This window comes from Mustela putorius, unplaced genomic scaffold (genome assembly GCF_011764305.1).
Source record: "Mustela putorius furo isolate JIRA1106 unplaced genomic scaffold, ASM1176430v1.1 tig00000129_pilon_pilon_pilon, whole genome shotgun sequence".
Taxonomy (NCBI): Eukaryota; Metazoa; Chordata; class Mammalia; order Carnivora; family Mustelidae; genus Mustela; species Mustela putorius.
The window spans coordinates 26,119,247-26,135,684 of NW_025421290.1; the positions used below are offsets into that span (position 1 = coordinate 26,119,247).

The 16,438-nt window shown below is 43.3% G+C and overlaps 1 protein-coding gene across 21 annotated transcripts in view; it reads left to right on the forward strand.

Moving 5' to 3' along the window:
* The window catches only part of LOC101670167, a 134,264-nt gene that overhangs the window by 39,232 nt on the left and 78,594 nt on the right, over positions 1 to 16,438 (forward strand). For 11 of the 21 annotated variants that reach the window (XR_006604204.1, XR_006604208.1, XR_006604206.1 and 8 more), the window contains one exon: positions 5,476 to 5,592. The exons of 5 other annotated variants lie outside the window; for them this stretch is intronic. Coding sequence is in view for 9 of the 16 variants with exons in the window: in XM_045071398.1 (XP_044927333.1) it covers positions 5,476 to 5,592 (117 nt within the window). In the remaining 7 variants the exon portion in view is untranslated. Of the gene's footprint in view, positions 1 to 5,475; positions 5,980 to 6,120; positions 13,455 to 16,438 lie in introns of those variants that run through there. 5 more of the 21 variants (XM_013057797.2, XM_045071423.1, XM_013057793.2 and 2 more) reach the window with 3 other exon arrangements.

Below are 16,438 nucleotides of genomic sequence, written 5' to 3' on the forward strand. Positions count from 1 at the left end.
TACTTTGATAGGAATTGCATTAAATGTGTAGATTGCTTTAGGTAGCATAGACATTTTCACAATATTTATTCTTCCAATCCAGGAGCATGGAATATTTTTCCATTTCTCTGTGTCTTCCTCAATTTCTTTCATGAGTACTTTATAGTTTTCTGAGTATAGATTCTGTGCCTCTTTGGTTAGGTTTATTCCTAGGTATCTTATGATTTGGGGTGCAATTGTAAATGGGATTGACTCCTTAATTTCTCTTTCTTCTGTCTTGTTGTTGGTGTAGAGAAATGCAACTGATTTCTGTGCATTGATTTTATATCCTGACACTTTACTGAATTCCTGTATAAGTTCTAGCAGTTTTGGAGTGGAGTCTTTTGGGTTTTCCACATATAGTATCATATCATCTGCGAAGAGTGATAATTTGACTTCTTCTTTGCCGATTTGGATGCCTTTAATTTCCTTTTGTTGTCTGATTGCTGAGGCTAGGACCTCTAGTACTATGTTGAATAGCAGTGGTGATAATGGACATCCCTGCCGTGTTCCTGACCTTAGCGGAAAAGCTTTCAGTTTTTCTCCATTGAGAATGATATTTGCGGTGGGTTTTTCGTAGATGGCTTTGATGATATTGAGGTATGTGCCCTCTATCCCTACACTTTGAAGAGTTTTGATCAAGAAGGGATGCTGTACTTTGTCAAATGCTTTTTCAGCATCTATTGAGAGTATCATATGGTTCTTGTTCTTTCTTTTATTGATGTGTTGTATCACATTGACTGATTTGAGGATGTTGAACCAACCTTGCAGCCCTCGAATAAATCCCACTTGGTCATGATGAATAATCCTTTTAATGTACTGTTGAATCCTATTGGCTAGTATTTTGTTGAGTATTTTCACATCTGTGTTCATCAAGGATATTGGTCTATAGCTCTCTTTTTTGATGGGATCCTTGTCTGGTTTTGGGATCAAGGTGATGCTGGCCTCATAAAATGAGTTTGGAAGTTTTCCTTCCATTTCTATTTTTTGGAACAGTTTCAGGAGAATAGGAATTGGTTCTTCTCTAAATGTTTGGTAGAATTCCCCCGGGAAGCCATCTGGCCCTGGGCTTTTGTTTGTTTGGAGATTTTTAATGACTGTTTCAATCTCCTTACTGGTTATGGGTCTGTTCAGGCTTTCTATTTCTTCCTGGTTCAGTTGTGGTAGTTTATATGTTTCTAGGAATGCATCCATTTCTTCCAGATTGTCAAATTTGTTGGCGTAGAGTTGCTCATAGTATGTTCTTATAATAGTTTGTATTTCTTTGGTGTTGGTTGTGATCTCTCCTCTTTCATTCATGATTTTATTTATTTGGGTCCTTTCTCTTTTCTTTTTGATAAGTCGGGCCAGGGGTTTATCAATTTTATTAATTCTTTCAAAGAACCAGCTCCTAGTTTTGTTGATTTGTTCTATTGTTTTTTGGTTTCTATTTCATTGATTTCTGCTCTGATCTTATGATTTCTCTTCTCCTGCTGGGCTTAGGGTTTCTTTCTTGTTCTTTCTCCAGCTCCTTTAGGTGTAGGGATAGGTTGTGTACCTGAGACCTTTCTTGTTTCTTGAGAAAGGCTTGTACCGCTATATATTTTCCTCTCAGGACTGCCTTTGTTGTGCCCCACAGATTTTGAACCGTTGTATTTTCATTATCATTTGTTTCCATGATTTTTTTCAATTCTTCTTTAATTTCCTGGTTGACCCATTCATTCTTTAGAGGGATGCTGTTTAGTCTCCATGTATTTTGGGTTCTTTCCAAACTTCCTTTTGTGGTTGAGTTCTAGCTTCAGAGCATTGTGGTCTGAAAATATGCAGGGAATGATCCCAATCTTTTGATACCGGTTGAGTCCTGATTTAGGACCGAGGATGTGATCTATTCTGGAGAATGTTCCATGTGCACTAGAGAAGAATGTGTATTCTGTTGCTTTGGGATGAAAAGTTCTGAATATATCTGTGATGTCCATCTGGTCCAGTGTGTCGTTTAAGGCCTTTATTTCCTTGCTGATCTTTTGCTTGGATGATCTGTCCATTTCAGTGAGGGGAGTGTTAAAGTCCCCTACTATTATTGTATTGTTGTTGATGTGTTTCTTTGATTTTGTTATTAATTGGTTTATATAGTTGGCTGCTCCCACGTTGGGGGCATAGATATTTAAAATTGTTAGATCTTCTTGTTGGACAGACCCTTTGAGTATGATATAGTGTCCTTCCTCATCTCTTATTATAGTCTTTGGCTTAAAATCTAATTGATCTGATATAAGGATTGCCACTCCTGCTTTCTTCTGATGTCCATTAGCATGGTAAATTCTTTTCCACCCCCTCACTTTAAATCTGGAGGTGTCTTCGGGCTTAAAATGAGTTTCTTGGAGGCAACATATAGATGGGTTTTGTTTTTTTATCCATTCTGATACCCTGTGTCTTTTGACAGGGGCATTTAGCCCATTAACATTCAGGGTAACTACTGAGAGATATGAATTTAGTGCCATTGTATTGCCTGTAAGGTGACTGTTACTGTATATGGTCTCTGTTCCTTTCTGATCTACCACTTGTAGGCTCAGAGAGAGAGAGAAAACTTTTAAAAAATTTAATTAATTTATTTGACAGAGAGAGAGAGCACAAGCAGGGAGAGTGGAAGAGGGAGAAGTAGGCTCCCCGCTGAGCAGGAAGCCCAGTGAGGGACTTGATCCCAGGACCCCGAGATCATGACCCGAGTTGAAGGCAGTCGCTTAACCAACTGAGCCACTCAGGTGTCCTGAGAGATAGAGAGAGAGAGAACCATAAGCAGGCTCCACATCCAGCACAGAGCCAGACAGGGAGCTAGATCTCATGATCTTGAGATCATGACCTGAGCCAAAATGAAGAGTTGAATGCTTAACTGACCCAGGTGCCCCGAAATTTGCTTTCTTTGCTCAACATCAGGTTGCTGAGGTTCATACGTATTGAGAGTGTGGCTGCCATGCCTTCCTTTTCACATGAGCATGGTATCCAACCATGACTACACCATGACGTCTATACCCATACGTCTCCTGGTCCACATGTGTAAGTTTTTCCAGACATTTAACTGGGAGTGGAATCAATGGATCATAGGGTATGTGCATCTCCACCTGAAAGGTAATGCCCAAGTGTTTTCCAAAGTCGTTGAACCAATTCATATTCCCACTAGCAGCACCTAAATGTGCTCTTGGCTCCATGTCTTTGTCAACACTTGGTATTGCCAGATACTTTTCTATATTCTCTTGGGTCAATGTGGGTGTAAAATGGTAGGTCCTTGTTTTAAATGAACACTTCCTTGCTTTTTGAGGAGAAACATCTTTTCAGACGTTTGTGGTCACTATGTTCTCTTTTGTGAAATGTCTTTTATTGTGTTGTCCATTAAAAAGTTGGTTTGCCTTTTATGTGTTAATTTGTAGGGAACTTTAGACATACTAGATACCAATCTTTTGCTAAATAGGTAAGGCAGAGGGCGCCTGAGAGGCTCAGTCCGTTAAGTATTTGCTTTCAGTCCTGGGATTAAGCCCTACATCTGGCTCCCTGCTCAGCGGGGAATCTGCTTCTCCCTCTTCTTCTGTGTGCATGTGCTTTCTCTCTCTCTCTCTCTCTCAAATAAATAAAGCTTAAAAAAATAGGTAAGACAGATATCTTCTCCCACTTTGACGAATATCTTTTAGTTTCTTTATGGTATACTTGATGGGAAAAGTTTGTAATTCTAATCTAGTCAAATTTATCACTCCTTTCTTTTATGGCTCACATTTTTGTTTAAGAAATTCTTCTTTATACTGAGGTTATATAGGTAGACTTCTATAGCTTGGGCTTTTAACTATTTTTTTTATGCCATGGATACTTTGGCATGTTTTAAAATGTATGAAATGAAACTCATTAGATTACAAAGAAAACCAATGATACTGAAACGTAGTTATCAAAATACAAAAAATTGTGACATAAATGCATTTCTCCTTTATGCTTTAAATAATGAGATTTAGTAGAAAATCTAATAGCTGCTGTAAATATTATGACAGACATAAATAATATTTTACAATACCTACAATAAATATCATGGGATATGAAAATGGAAGCTTTTTAGTGGCAAGATACAGGTACCACACAATTGCTATGGTCTGTTGTCTATGTTCCTGACTGGATCTCTAATTAATAAGAGGTCAGTGGAAATAAATACCAATTTTTTTCCCCATCTGTGGTCACAATTCTGTTTAGAATATGATAGAATATATAGAATACTGAATTCTATTCTCGGGGGGGGCGGGCTGTGGGACCTAGGTAATGAATCCCTGTATAGTATTTTCTAAAAATAGTACACATTTTATCTTCATGTCTTATCTTTTGTCCATCAGAACTTGTTTGTTTATATAATATATCACATTTCCTTTTTTCCCTTTTATTGATTAATTTATTCCTTCCCCTTTGATCTACAGTGTCTGTGCTGGCTTAAATCATGGTTCTTTTAAATGGTCCATCTGTTTCTAGGATCTTTATTCTACTCTACTTATGCAGTTAATGATCTGTGTAAACCCACATTGTCTTAGTTACTATAAAGTCTGACCTCTAGTAAGGCAAGTCTCCCTACCTGTGTGTCGGCTTCTCTCTGGTCCTTTGTTTTTGTATGTAAATTTTAGAAGCAGCTTCACAAATTCCATGAGAAAGCCCACTGGGTTGTTGACTAGAACTTCATTGAGTCTGTAGGCCGTTTATTTATACCTTCAATAAAATTTTATATTTTTTCCATTAAAGATGTGTACATTTTTCTTGGAGCTGCTTCTAGGACTCTCTCTCTCTCAGTCTCCCCCTACTTACCTATTGCACTTGGAAATTATGTTTTTAAAATTATATTTTCTCTCTGTTGCTGATGTATAGAAAAGCAATCATTTTTAACTATTGCTCTTTTATACCTCAACTTTTTTAAACCTGCTTATTCAATCTAATTGTTTGTAGAATTTTAGGGAGTTTTCTATGAAAATAATTATATTACTTTCAATTAATGTCTGTTTTGTTTCCTTGATTCGGAACCTCAAATCTTGTATTTCTTTTACTTGTTTTATTGCACTCACCACTACCTTCAATACAGTATTGAATAAAAGCCACCATTTTTTTTTGACACTTTTAACCTTTAAATATGATGTTTGCTGTGGGCATTTGGTAGATGTTCTGTGTTAGGCTACAGAAATTGCTTTTTATTTATAGTTCATCAAGTTTTAAAAAGACTTTTTAAATTTATTCACTTAGAGAAAGAGCATGGGGGCATGGAGAGAGGCAGAAGGAGAATCTCAAATAGACTCTACACTGAGCACAGAGCCCGGCATGGGGCTCGATCTCACGACCACCTCGAGCTCACAACCTGAGCTGAAATCAAGAGCCAGAGGCTTAACCAGCTGAGCCACCCAGGTGCCCCTTGATTTTGCCTTAAAATCATAAGTGGATACGATTGATTTTTTGCTTTTTGTTTTATTTTTTAAGGATGGATACCAGAATGTGTATGCATGTCCATGGCAAAGGTTCACGAAGGAAAAAAAAACCGAGGATGCAAAACAGGAAGGAGACCAGCAGAGCACTGAGTCGTTGGGAAGGCTGAGGGTAGATTTTTAATGTATTTCTTTGGGCATGTAAAGTACTTAACATAGTGCCTGGTCTATTAGTTTCCTATTGCTGCTGCCACAAATAACCACACACATGGCTGCTTAAAACAACACACATTTAATCTCATCCCCGTGGAGATCAGAAATCTGGCTAAAGTCAAGGCGCCTGCTGGACTGCCTTCCTTCTGGAGGTTCCACGTGAGAACCTATTTCTTACCTCTTCCTCCTTTTAGAGGCTGCCAGCGATCCTTGGCTAGAGGTCTCTTCCTTTATCTTCAAAGCCAATAGAATAGCATCTTTAAACCATACTTTACCTGGGGAGCCTGGGTGACTCAGTTGTTAAGCATTTGCCTTTGGCTCAGGTCATGATCCCAGGGACCTGGGATGGAGCCCTGCATGAGGCTCCCTGTTTGGTGGGGAGCCTGCTTCTGCCTTTCCCCTGGCTTGTGCATGTGCGTGAGCTCTCTCTCTAATAAATAAGTAATATTTAAAAATAAATAAATACATTGCCCTTCTTTTATTGCAGCATTGCTTCCTTCTACATAAGGATCTTTGTCAATGCTTGGGCTCACCCTGATAATCCGGGATTATCTTCCTGTCTCAAAATCCTTAGCTTAATGATATCTGCAAAGACTCTTTTCCCATGTAAGGTAACATGTCCAAGTTTAAGAGGACATCTTTGGGGTCCAGTATTCAGCTTACCAGTCTTGCGTGCATTTGATCAAATTGTATGTGTTTGAGGTGAAAAAAAAAAAGTTGAATATTGGCAATTCTATGTGTTTCAACCTGAAGATTCTCAATATACAGGAGTTGCTATTAATACTAAAAACAAAAGAGATTATTTTACCATAAAATGCTGGTTCTAGGCCTGTCTCTGTTGTTTTGGGCAACTTGAAGTAGGATCAAGGATTTCTAGTACTTCCTGTGTCACTGCCCCAGAAGCCCCACTGTCTTGGAAGAGGCTAGCTGAAGGACTGCACGATCTTCTTCCCACAGGGCAAGAGAGTCCCTCTGCCTAGCTGTGAGACCCTCAACCCTACAGCCCAAATATTGTTGAGCAGAAAGCAACTCTAAAAGTCTTCCATGTTGGAAATGTGTATGAGGCCGTTGCCAAGACACGACCTATTGGGACCTGATGCCAGAAGGGAAAACCAATCAGCAAGACTGATCCTGTCATAATTTAAAAATTTGATATTTTATTCACCATAAATCATTTTGTATCCATTTGGGTTTTAAACAAAATATTGCATTAACATATTATTTATCTTGATTACTGATTTTTTGGTACCATTCCCCCCCACCAAATTTACACCCTGGATTTCACTCTCTTCACCTTCATTCCCTCTCTCATCTTTGGATCTCTAGCGTAGCTATTTTCTCTAATGACAGTTTTGGATGAACACTCCTGGCAAAAGTTCAACTCTATCTGTAGAGAAAACCCGCGACGGTTAGGATTTACTGAGATAACAGGAAAGGAAAGCCACCTCCCAACCTCTGAACTGCCCATTGTCCAAATGACTCTCTTTCTGCCAATTGCGTTCTCCAAGCGGGAAAGAATAAACTAATTTCATACCTATTCAGTCCAATAAAGCTCATTGTCCTACCTCTACCTCCAGTGATAAGAGACAGGAACACTTCATTTTCCATTGCTAAGCAACAGCAAAAACAGAGCCGGGCATCTGTGCCGGGCCTGACCGGCTGATAGGGATCAGCCTCTAAAGTTCTTGTTTGCATTTTGAAGTCAACAATAATTGCAGTTCTCTATTAGTGTTCATTAAGTTGGTTTATGGCTGGACCAACTCCAATCTCCACTCGGCGCTTTGAATGTGCTGTCCTCCTAGGGAAAGAAATATTTGGCAATAAAAACCCTGTGCTGATTTCCTCAACTCATTTCCCCTTGATAGGTTGAGAAACTATGGTCACTGTGCCCGGTGCTCCAGCAGCAGAGAACAAGGCCTTTGGTGAAGGCTCTGGAAGAGTAGGTGGGGAGCAGGGCAGGGAGGTTGGCTCTGTTCTTCTCAAGCTGGCTTCCTTCCACTCCAAGCGAAAAGTAGGCCAGTGGAGCAGAAGTCTTATTATGTGAACGAAGCCGGGGTGGAGAGTACTGCTCCGTTTCCCCCACGCCAGCACTCAAGTTTGGAAAAAGCTCTCTGAGCTTCTTTCCATGGACCCAGTGCCAGGAACAGGCACCACCCGGGGACATGATCGGCTCCTGCCTCCCCAGCCCCTGGAATGGGTCAAACGGTGGCCTCGGAAAATGGTAGAAAGTTCCACCCAGCTTGAAAGAGCCGCCCTTGGATGCCACTTCCCAGGTGTTGACTCACCCCGGGCGGCTGAAAGTCCGCCAGGCCAGGGGAGGAGCAGGTCGGCTGCCTTATGTAACCTTCCCTTCATCCCCAGTTCTCGGGAGCTGGGTCTGCTCTGAAAATAAAACCAGAAAACAGCTTAAAGCACTTAATGAGGATGTTGCTCTCCTTTCTCAACTCTGGTCCAAGACTCCCTCTACTCAGCACTTTCCAAAGCAAAGGAGTGACTCCTGGTCGTCTTCATCTTGTCTCTTCTGCTCCCGTGAGAAATTTCTTAGGGCCCAGCCGGATAACAAGCCTGCTTGCACCCCCTAGTGTACACAGGAGGCCAACACCATTCTAAGCCGAGTCTGGGCAAGGCTACTAGCCCAGGCAAGTGGGATTGTAGAAGTTTATATCCTAGTGATTGGGATTTGGGGCAGGACGTTCTAATTCCATGAGGCTGCGTTCAGGTAGGAAGAAAGCAACTTTATACTCCCAATTCAGTTCATGACCCAGACAACTGGATCACATTCTTCTGACTCTCATCTCTCTTCCTCTGCTTGCTATAAAGCAAGAGGCTCTCTTTGTGTCTTCATGACTGAGAACCAATTAGTCACAATACTTTAATCTCATTGAGAAGCTAGCGAGTAGCCCTGTCTTGTGGTTGACACGTGCAGAAGCCTCATTGCTGTAAAGTGAGAAACTCTGAAAGTTCAGGCTCATTTGATTTGCTGCTGTGGTAAAAATGTGTATATACTTCTGTTGGGCTCAGAGGTACCATAGGGTGGCAATTCCCACGTAAGAGACCAGCTGTGGAAGGTTGAGAAGATGTGAGCAGCAAGTACCTTGGATCCTTGTAGTTCCATAAACCATTCTCTGACACGTATGCGGAAGAGAGTTTAGGTACATGTGAAATAGGATCTGTTTTCAGGATAAGCCAAAGCAGGATGGGCACTGGAGTATGTCAAGAACCATCTCTCTTCTTTAGAAGAACCACCATTCTTTTTTAGAAGAAGAATCGACCATCACCTACTTGGGATAAATAGGAGGCTTACTTGCCTAGAATATTTCCAGATTGACTATTCTGATCAAAAAGTCAAGAGCAGGGATGGCAAATAGGTTTAATATTATGTACCAGCTTTAGTCAGCAGAAGAGTCTAAGCACCGAGAGGATTCCTGAAGGTTCGTTTCAAGGAAAACTATCATGATGGATTAGTGATGTCTGCTATGAGTGCAGAACAGAAGAGTGATGGTAAACCTGCCAACAAGGCAGGGAGAAAACAGAGTATAAGAATTATAATTATATTCTAATTATAAGAGATTATTAAGAAAGCTAAACGACCTCACCTTTTGATGCTGTTTTTTTGTCTTTCTTGCAATCATGGATTGTGATGATGTTGTGGTTTTTCCAACTTCCTGTACTAGGGTTCAGGGAACTTACTGCTCCCATCTCCCTCCTTAGTTTGCATAATTTCTCTGCTGACTTGAAGGCTGATGTGGAATAACAGGGCGGAGGTGAGTATGCATCTGTGTCTCACCTGTCTTGAGGTTATAGAGTGATGGCTCAATCCCCAAGTATGACTTGATTGTTGACTATATACCCAATAGGCTGCTAAGTACTATGAGTGTACAGAAAAAGAGAGGAGGCAAGTATATAAAAAAAAAAAAAATCCTCAGTTGACAGTCTCCATAGTTACCCAACCCATAAGAGGCAATCAGAAAACAGGGTCCTGGCTGACATACCACAGCCTCAAGAGAAACCTAAGAAGGGGGGAGGGGCAAAGGTAAAACAGCCATGGTCCTCCCCCCACTCCCCTCCCTGACCCTGTAGACCCTCATGCAGTCATAGGTTGGAAGGAGAAGAGCTGCTGAGGGTCTGGCTCAACTCTGAAGGTGTGCCCCAACCCCTATAGACCCTATGGGCCCCTATAGACCACCACGGAGCCCTGGGAATCCCACTGTGCTCCTTCCAAAATGCACCTTGATCTCTCCACTGCTCTTCATCTCTCCTGCTCCCCTTCGAGTCCCAGCCATGGCCAGCTGTCCTCCAGCAATTCTCCCTGAATCTGTCCCCTGCCCCCAACCCCTCTGTCCACTCGCTCCCCTGGGGTCCACTCTCCAACAACAGTTGGTGGCGTGACCTTGTTGAACACAAATCGGACTCAGTCATCCCATGCTTAATGCTCCCTCAGGGCTTCCCACCCCCTCCTACATCCTGCCCTGTGGGGCCACAGCTGCTTTCTCCAACCAGTGTGCCCCCTGCCTCCTCCCCATTGCTCTTACCAAGTAGCCTCATGGGCCTTCATGTGGCCCCTTGAAGTAATACCTCTGCATGGGTGCCCTTAGGCCAGCCCTGCCACCCGAATGCCTTGCCTTCCCTCTCTTTCTCCTCTTTACTTTGTTAACATCAACTTCCTACTCTGTCTCTCAGCTTGAGTGTCACCTCCCTGTGGCTAGGTCAGGCCTTCTGGTTATGGGCTCAGAGAGCACCTTAAATTCTCCCCTAGGGACATCAATCACAATTGTGACTGGGTATTTGTAAAATTATTTGCAGAACATCCATTCCCAGCTACACCATAAGCCCCACAAAGCGAGGTCTGAGTCTCTCATTTGTTGCAGTGTCTCAAGGTCTTAGCATGGCCCCTAACACAGCTCCTGGCAGGTAGTAGGTGCTGACTATTTATTATTTATGGAAGGGGAGAGAGTTGTATGGATGGATGGATGGATGGATGGATGGGACTTTCTGAGATTCCAGTTGATTTCTACCCCTTGCCTATCACAGCAGGAGAGAGAAGGCCTGTGGCTTTGGAATCGTCCCTAAACACGGGGGAAGGAGAGTGGATTGGATGGGTGGGTAATTCTGGATACTAACTTGATTTCCCACACATCTGAGCTCTGCCTTTCCAAGACTTGCAGGGTGGAATGTCTAGAATCCCATTCCTCAGAACGTTATTTAAGAAAAGGAGGAATCCAAAAGAAAACTTAATAGATCAGAGGGTGGGAAATCGAACTTGAGCTTTCATTCATGCCGTAGGGAAAGTTAGATGCAAATAATCCACTTCTGTGGCTGCTTTTGAGCCATTCCATCCCAGCAGCAGCCTAACAGTCACAGAGTGGGTTGCTTTGCCCTGGGGCCTTCTGAAAGCTAAGAAAGCAGACAAGGCTAGTTTCATGACCAATTTGTTTATTATAAGGCAGACTCCAAAGACATCTACCCACTAATTATCCATGTGAATTACTTCCTCATGTATGTAACACGGGAGAAATGGACTCTAATATTGTATTTGGTGCCGTAGGATCTATTCAGACATCTCGAGCCCGTGCTGCTAACTTTTTTGAAGGAAGGAGAGCTGAGGAGTGGGGCACGCATGAGTCAGCAGCAGAAGTCCAACAGGGTCTTCCAAACACTAAACGTGGGGGCAGGTTCCGAGATTCAGCCCTGGTTTCCAAGCTCCCTGCTGAGGGCGGGGTCTCCTCTCTCATTCTGGGGGTGCACATTGCATCAGGTCTCTGTTTGATTGTACTGGAGGTGTGAGCTCCATTCTGCTGTCAAGGCCCATTCAGACCTGGGCTGATGAACGTGAACATCAAAAATCACAGAGGATGTGATACCTGTTGCCCCCACCTGCAGGGCTGTTGTGTGGAGCAGGGAGCATCTTCCGAGGATGCTGCAGAGGGAGTGTGGCTGGGTGAGGTGCTCACGCCATGCTCCCACGGCACATGGAAAGCACCGTTTCCTGCACCATGCTTATCGGTCACAGGCAGGAAGCTCTCTGAGCAGAGGGACCAGGTCTGCTTCTTTAGAGTTGTGCATAGCACAGTATCTGGTTCCTAGACCCTGATGAACATATGCTTGCTGATGAGGCATAAACACATGGATGGATGGATGGATGGATGGATGGATGGATGGGGAAATGGGCTGAATATCACTCCACATTCTCCAGTCATTAGAACTGTCCAAAGATGGAATGGGCTGCTTTGAAAAGGACCACCAGTATAAATTCTAGTGGGAATGGGGCAGCACTAAGGCGGCTGGAGGTGGGAGACAGATGTGGAATTCATGTGCTCTAGGGTCAGGCAAATTTGGTGTGAGCCCTGGTTGTGAGACTTGAAGGCAATTTGCCTCCGTTTCTGCATCTGTAAAATGGGGCTAATAATGCAGTTTGAGTTTCCTTAACGAAGAGCCCGAGATAAGGATGTGAGTAGAGATAGTTTGTTTGGGAGGTCATCCAGGAAGCAGGAGGGAAGCAGCAGCAAGTGGTGGGCAGAGAAGGAGGAAAAGCCTATCAAGGGGGCCTTAATAAGCCCTGGCAAGCCAGTGGGACTCACTCCGATTAACAGTCTTCAAGGAATTAGTTGGAAAGTCTTTCCTTTAAGGGTGAAAGACCCAACATCTCTCTGCCACCTCCCATCTTCATTCTTTGAGGCAAATTCCCCTGCCCTTGAAGGCTGCATCTTATTCTGGGATGAGATCTGTCCCTCCCTCATCCCTCAAGGGACAGGCCACTGGAGGTGAAGAACCGTCTATCCCAGCGCCAGCTGAAGTCAGAGGTAGGCAGAGAGGATGTGGCCCAGGGCACTGTTCTGAGTCCTCCTCAAATCTTTCCATGGTGATAGAATGGAATGGGAGCCTCATAAGGGAGGGACTCGTCAAGACCACAGTCATTCAGTAAGTGTACTTTGGGGGCGCCTGGCTGGCTCAGTCGGTAGAGCAGGTGACTCTTGATCTCAGGAATGTGAGTTTGGGCCCCAGGTTGGGTGTAGAGTTCACTTAAAATAAAGAGATAGGGAGATAGATCTGCTTTGAATTAATATATTATAAGGATTAAATAAAATGAAACTCTAAAATGGAACAGACTGCCTGAAAATAAAGTGGTTTATACAGCTATTACTTGTTATTAATTTCTTTTTAATAATAGATGATGCTACTTTTTAAGAGGAAGAGGAAACATTTGGGGTAACTTTGTAGCATTTGGGATTGTGGAGTTGCTTAGAGGACCCATTGTTTTGGAGCTATATATAGTTCTGGCCTTGACCTACAGAAGGAAAACTAGAGGAGTTAGGGTAGCCTTTCAGACGTCTGGGCATTTTGGAGTGTCTCATCTGGATTTTAGTGAAGCCACTGTCTTTGATACCCTCTGACATGTGGCCTAAGAGTTTTCTGAGTTGAACTGACAGTTTTAAAGCAGGAAAAATATGATTGTCTCAGGGAGAATTACTCGGAGACCCCAGACATCCTAAAACAGTCACTTGACTGAATGAGTTATGAGAAAAAAGTGCAGAAAGCTGTGCAGATGTGCCTGTTGCCATTGAGCTCAAACCCTACCCCGTGGTGCAAAAGGAACAAGTGAACAAAATGGGTTTCATCACAGAAATCCACACTTGGGCCCAGTCTGGGCCAGCCTTCGCTCTGTCAGCCATCACAGGTCTCCTAGAGGAAGGCAGAACCGCGTGGGAGAAATGGACAGACAGTGACAAGTAGGCAGGATAGCTTTCTTGCTGCGGAAGTCCCACACTCTAGAATAGCTCTTATTTTTTTTTTAAGATTTTATTTATTTATTTATTTGACAGACAGAGATCACAAGCAGGCAGAGAGGTGGGCAGAGAGAGAGAGAGAGGAGAAGCAGGCTCCCCGCAGGGCAGAGAGCCTGATGCGGGGCTCGATCCCAGGACCCCGAGATCATGACCTGAGCCGAAGACAGAGGCCCCAACCCACTGAGCCACCCAGGTACCCCAGCTCTTATTATTATTATTATTTTTAATCTCTGGTTTTGACCTATATGTGCTCATTAAAGGAAATCTCTTCTCCACCCTGAACAGACTTGGCCTCAGGGAAGAAGGCAGGTGATGGGGGGAGGGGCGTGGGTGGAGAAGATAGTGCCAAAAATAAATGGAGAGAGAAAAAAGATGGTTTAGAAGGAATTCACTAGGACCACCCCCAGGCACCTTGGCATGGCTTCCCCATAGCATTAAAATTCCCAAGCAACAGATCCCCTCTTTCAGGGATAGTGGCTTAGGTATAAGATGTCCCCCAAACTACACTAATTTCTACCATTGCCTAACTAGCTACTGAATGGCCACCTTGAAGACTAAAGGTTCTTATTTCAGGCATTTGATGTTCTCCTGACCTTGCAGAGATGGGTACCAAAAGCCAGCTGTCTTTTTTTCTGTGGCATAGTGCATAGCTCCCTACTGCCCCAAGCAAAGGCATATGGTTTATACCAGCGAGTGCCTCAGAAGAAAATATTCTTGAAATACATTGCTCTAGCTGCCCTGTCGATACTAATGCATTCTGGAAGCTGAAGGTGGTTCCCAGGACACTATGTCAGGTCTGGCATTCAAACATTTAGTGGCCGAGTAATTACTGTAATAATTAATTTCCGTTGCTTAATCCAGCAATCAGGCATGTTGCTTTACACATGGGAAAATGGTGGTCCCCACAGGGTTGTGTGTGTGTGTGTGTGTAAAATACAGAGCAGCAATTGCTATTAAGTTAAGATTTGGAGATCAGTCTATGAAATAAATAAGATGTTTTTAGTTTGGTTTTTAGTTACAGGTTTGGGAGAAAAGCCAAAAGGTGAATAAAGAGAAAGAAAACTTAAAGGCCTCAAACTTCAAATGTCATCCTTGTGAGAACTTCTCTAAAGTATGATCAAATGTTACAATTTGCAGCTTTGGAAATGGTACCTTGAAAGTGGATAATCTCACCCAAATCCCACCCTAAGCTTTCCAGAAATGCACTGCTCAGAAGGAATGCACAGCAAAACACATCGGTAGTCTTAAATTTTCTAGTAGCCACATTTTAAAAAAGTAAAAAGAGATAGTGAAATTATTTTTTTAAGAATCAATTTCACTTGACATGAACTAAAATACTATATTTCAAAAATATAATCAACAGGGAAAATATTAATGAGATGAGACTTTGAAATCTGATGTATTTTTAAGTAGATTTAATTTCATGTATTTATTTTAGAGAATGAGAGCCGGAGGAGGAACAGAGGGAGAGAGTCCCAAACAGACTTGGTGTTGAATGTAGGGCCCGATGGAAGGCTTAATCTCTTGACCTTCAGATCATGATCTGACTCAAAATCAAGACTCAAACACCCAGGTGCCCCTGAAAAGTAATGTATTTTTTTGTACTTACAAGATAGCTCAATTCAGTTAAGAATACAGTTGCTCAGGGGCGCCTGGGTGGCTCAGTGGGTTAAAGCCTCTGCCTTCAGCTCAAGTCATGATCCCAGGGTCTTGGGATCGAGCCCCGCATCGGGCTCTCTGCTCAGCAGGGAGCCTGCTTCCTCCTCTCTCTCTGCCTGCCTCTCTGCCTACTTGTGATCTCTGTCTGTCAAATAAAAAAAAAAAAAATCTTAAAAAAAAAAAGGATACAGTTGCTCAGTCTCCGATACCCAACAGCCACACGTGACTGGAGACCTCAATCCTAGCAGCCCAAAAGCATAGACTGCTAGACAGATCCACCTCTAGGAAGCCATCACATCATAACAGAAATGATAACATGGTCATAAAAGAAATAGACAATGGTATTTTGTATGTCAAAGGATGATCTGATTCACTTTAAGCAGTTCCTGGGCACCTTGAAGGACTGAGGGGTGGGGAATCATGTCCTTCCCATCTTGAGCCCTCCCATTGCATTCATTTTCATGTCGGTTTTCATCTTCCCAAGATGGGGCACAGGACAAGGACCCAGAACATGCGAATTGGTGAAAACCTGGCCTCCCCTGATGGGTGGGAGGGGGGACAGAGGATACAGAACAAGAACTGAGATTGACTCTGAACTCAGGGAATGTGCCACCAGGGAGAAGAAGCCGTATCAGACAGAATGCTAGGAGGATCCCACCTGATGGTCTGAAGTATGGGACCGGGTTAAATGGGATTAAATGCCACAGTGAAAGGTGGGGGGGAATAGAGACGTCAGAGCTGGCTGGATTTACCAATTCTGGGGAATGGCAGGCCCTTTGAGGCTGGCTTGGGCTTGAGCAGACCCAGGGGAAGGGCATTGGGGAAGGGCAAATGCACTGTGGCAGTCCAATGAGCAACTGCCTCTTCCCCATTCATTAAGACTGGATTCACGCCTGTGGTTGCTTTGCTCTATTCAAGGCCAGTCAAAAATTGAAGATGTTTCCAGGATAATCAGATGTGTCTACTTCTCTGAAAGCCTCTATGTTCCCCTTTTCCCCTCGATTTTGACTTTCTTTTCTTTGCCCCCTATGATAGTCTTTAGTGCGGTGTGGAGGGATCTCTAGTGCCCCAGCTTCTGGGAGGCTTGGACGTCCTGGACCCTGTGTGGGCAGGCAGGGCTATGGGACAAGCTCTGACCCTCGAGCTGTGGGCAGAAGTGAAGTGAGTCACTCCCAGGCCAGAGCCTTTCATTACCAGTGTGGGACCCCATTTGAAGGACTCTCTTTAAAGAACTGGCTTGAAATGGTGGCTTTGCATCACTAAGTACAATACTCTGAGCCTTTCTGCTGACTCCTCCTGGGCCTGTCATGGGAGACAGAAAAGCATGGGTGTGGTTTTAAATCCTATCCTATAGATATTGTT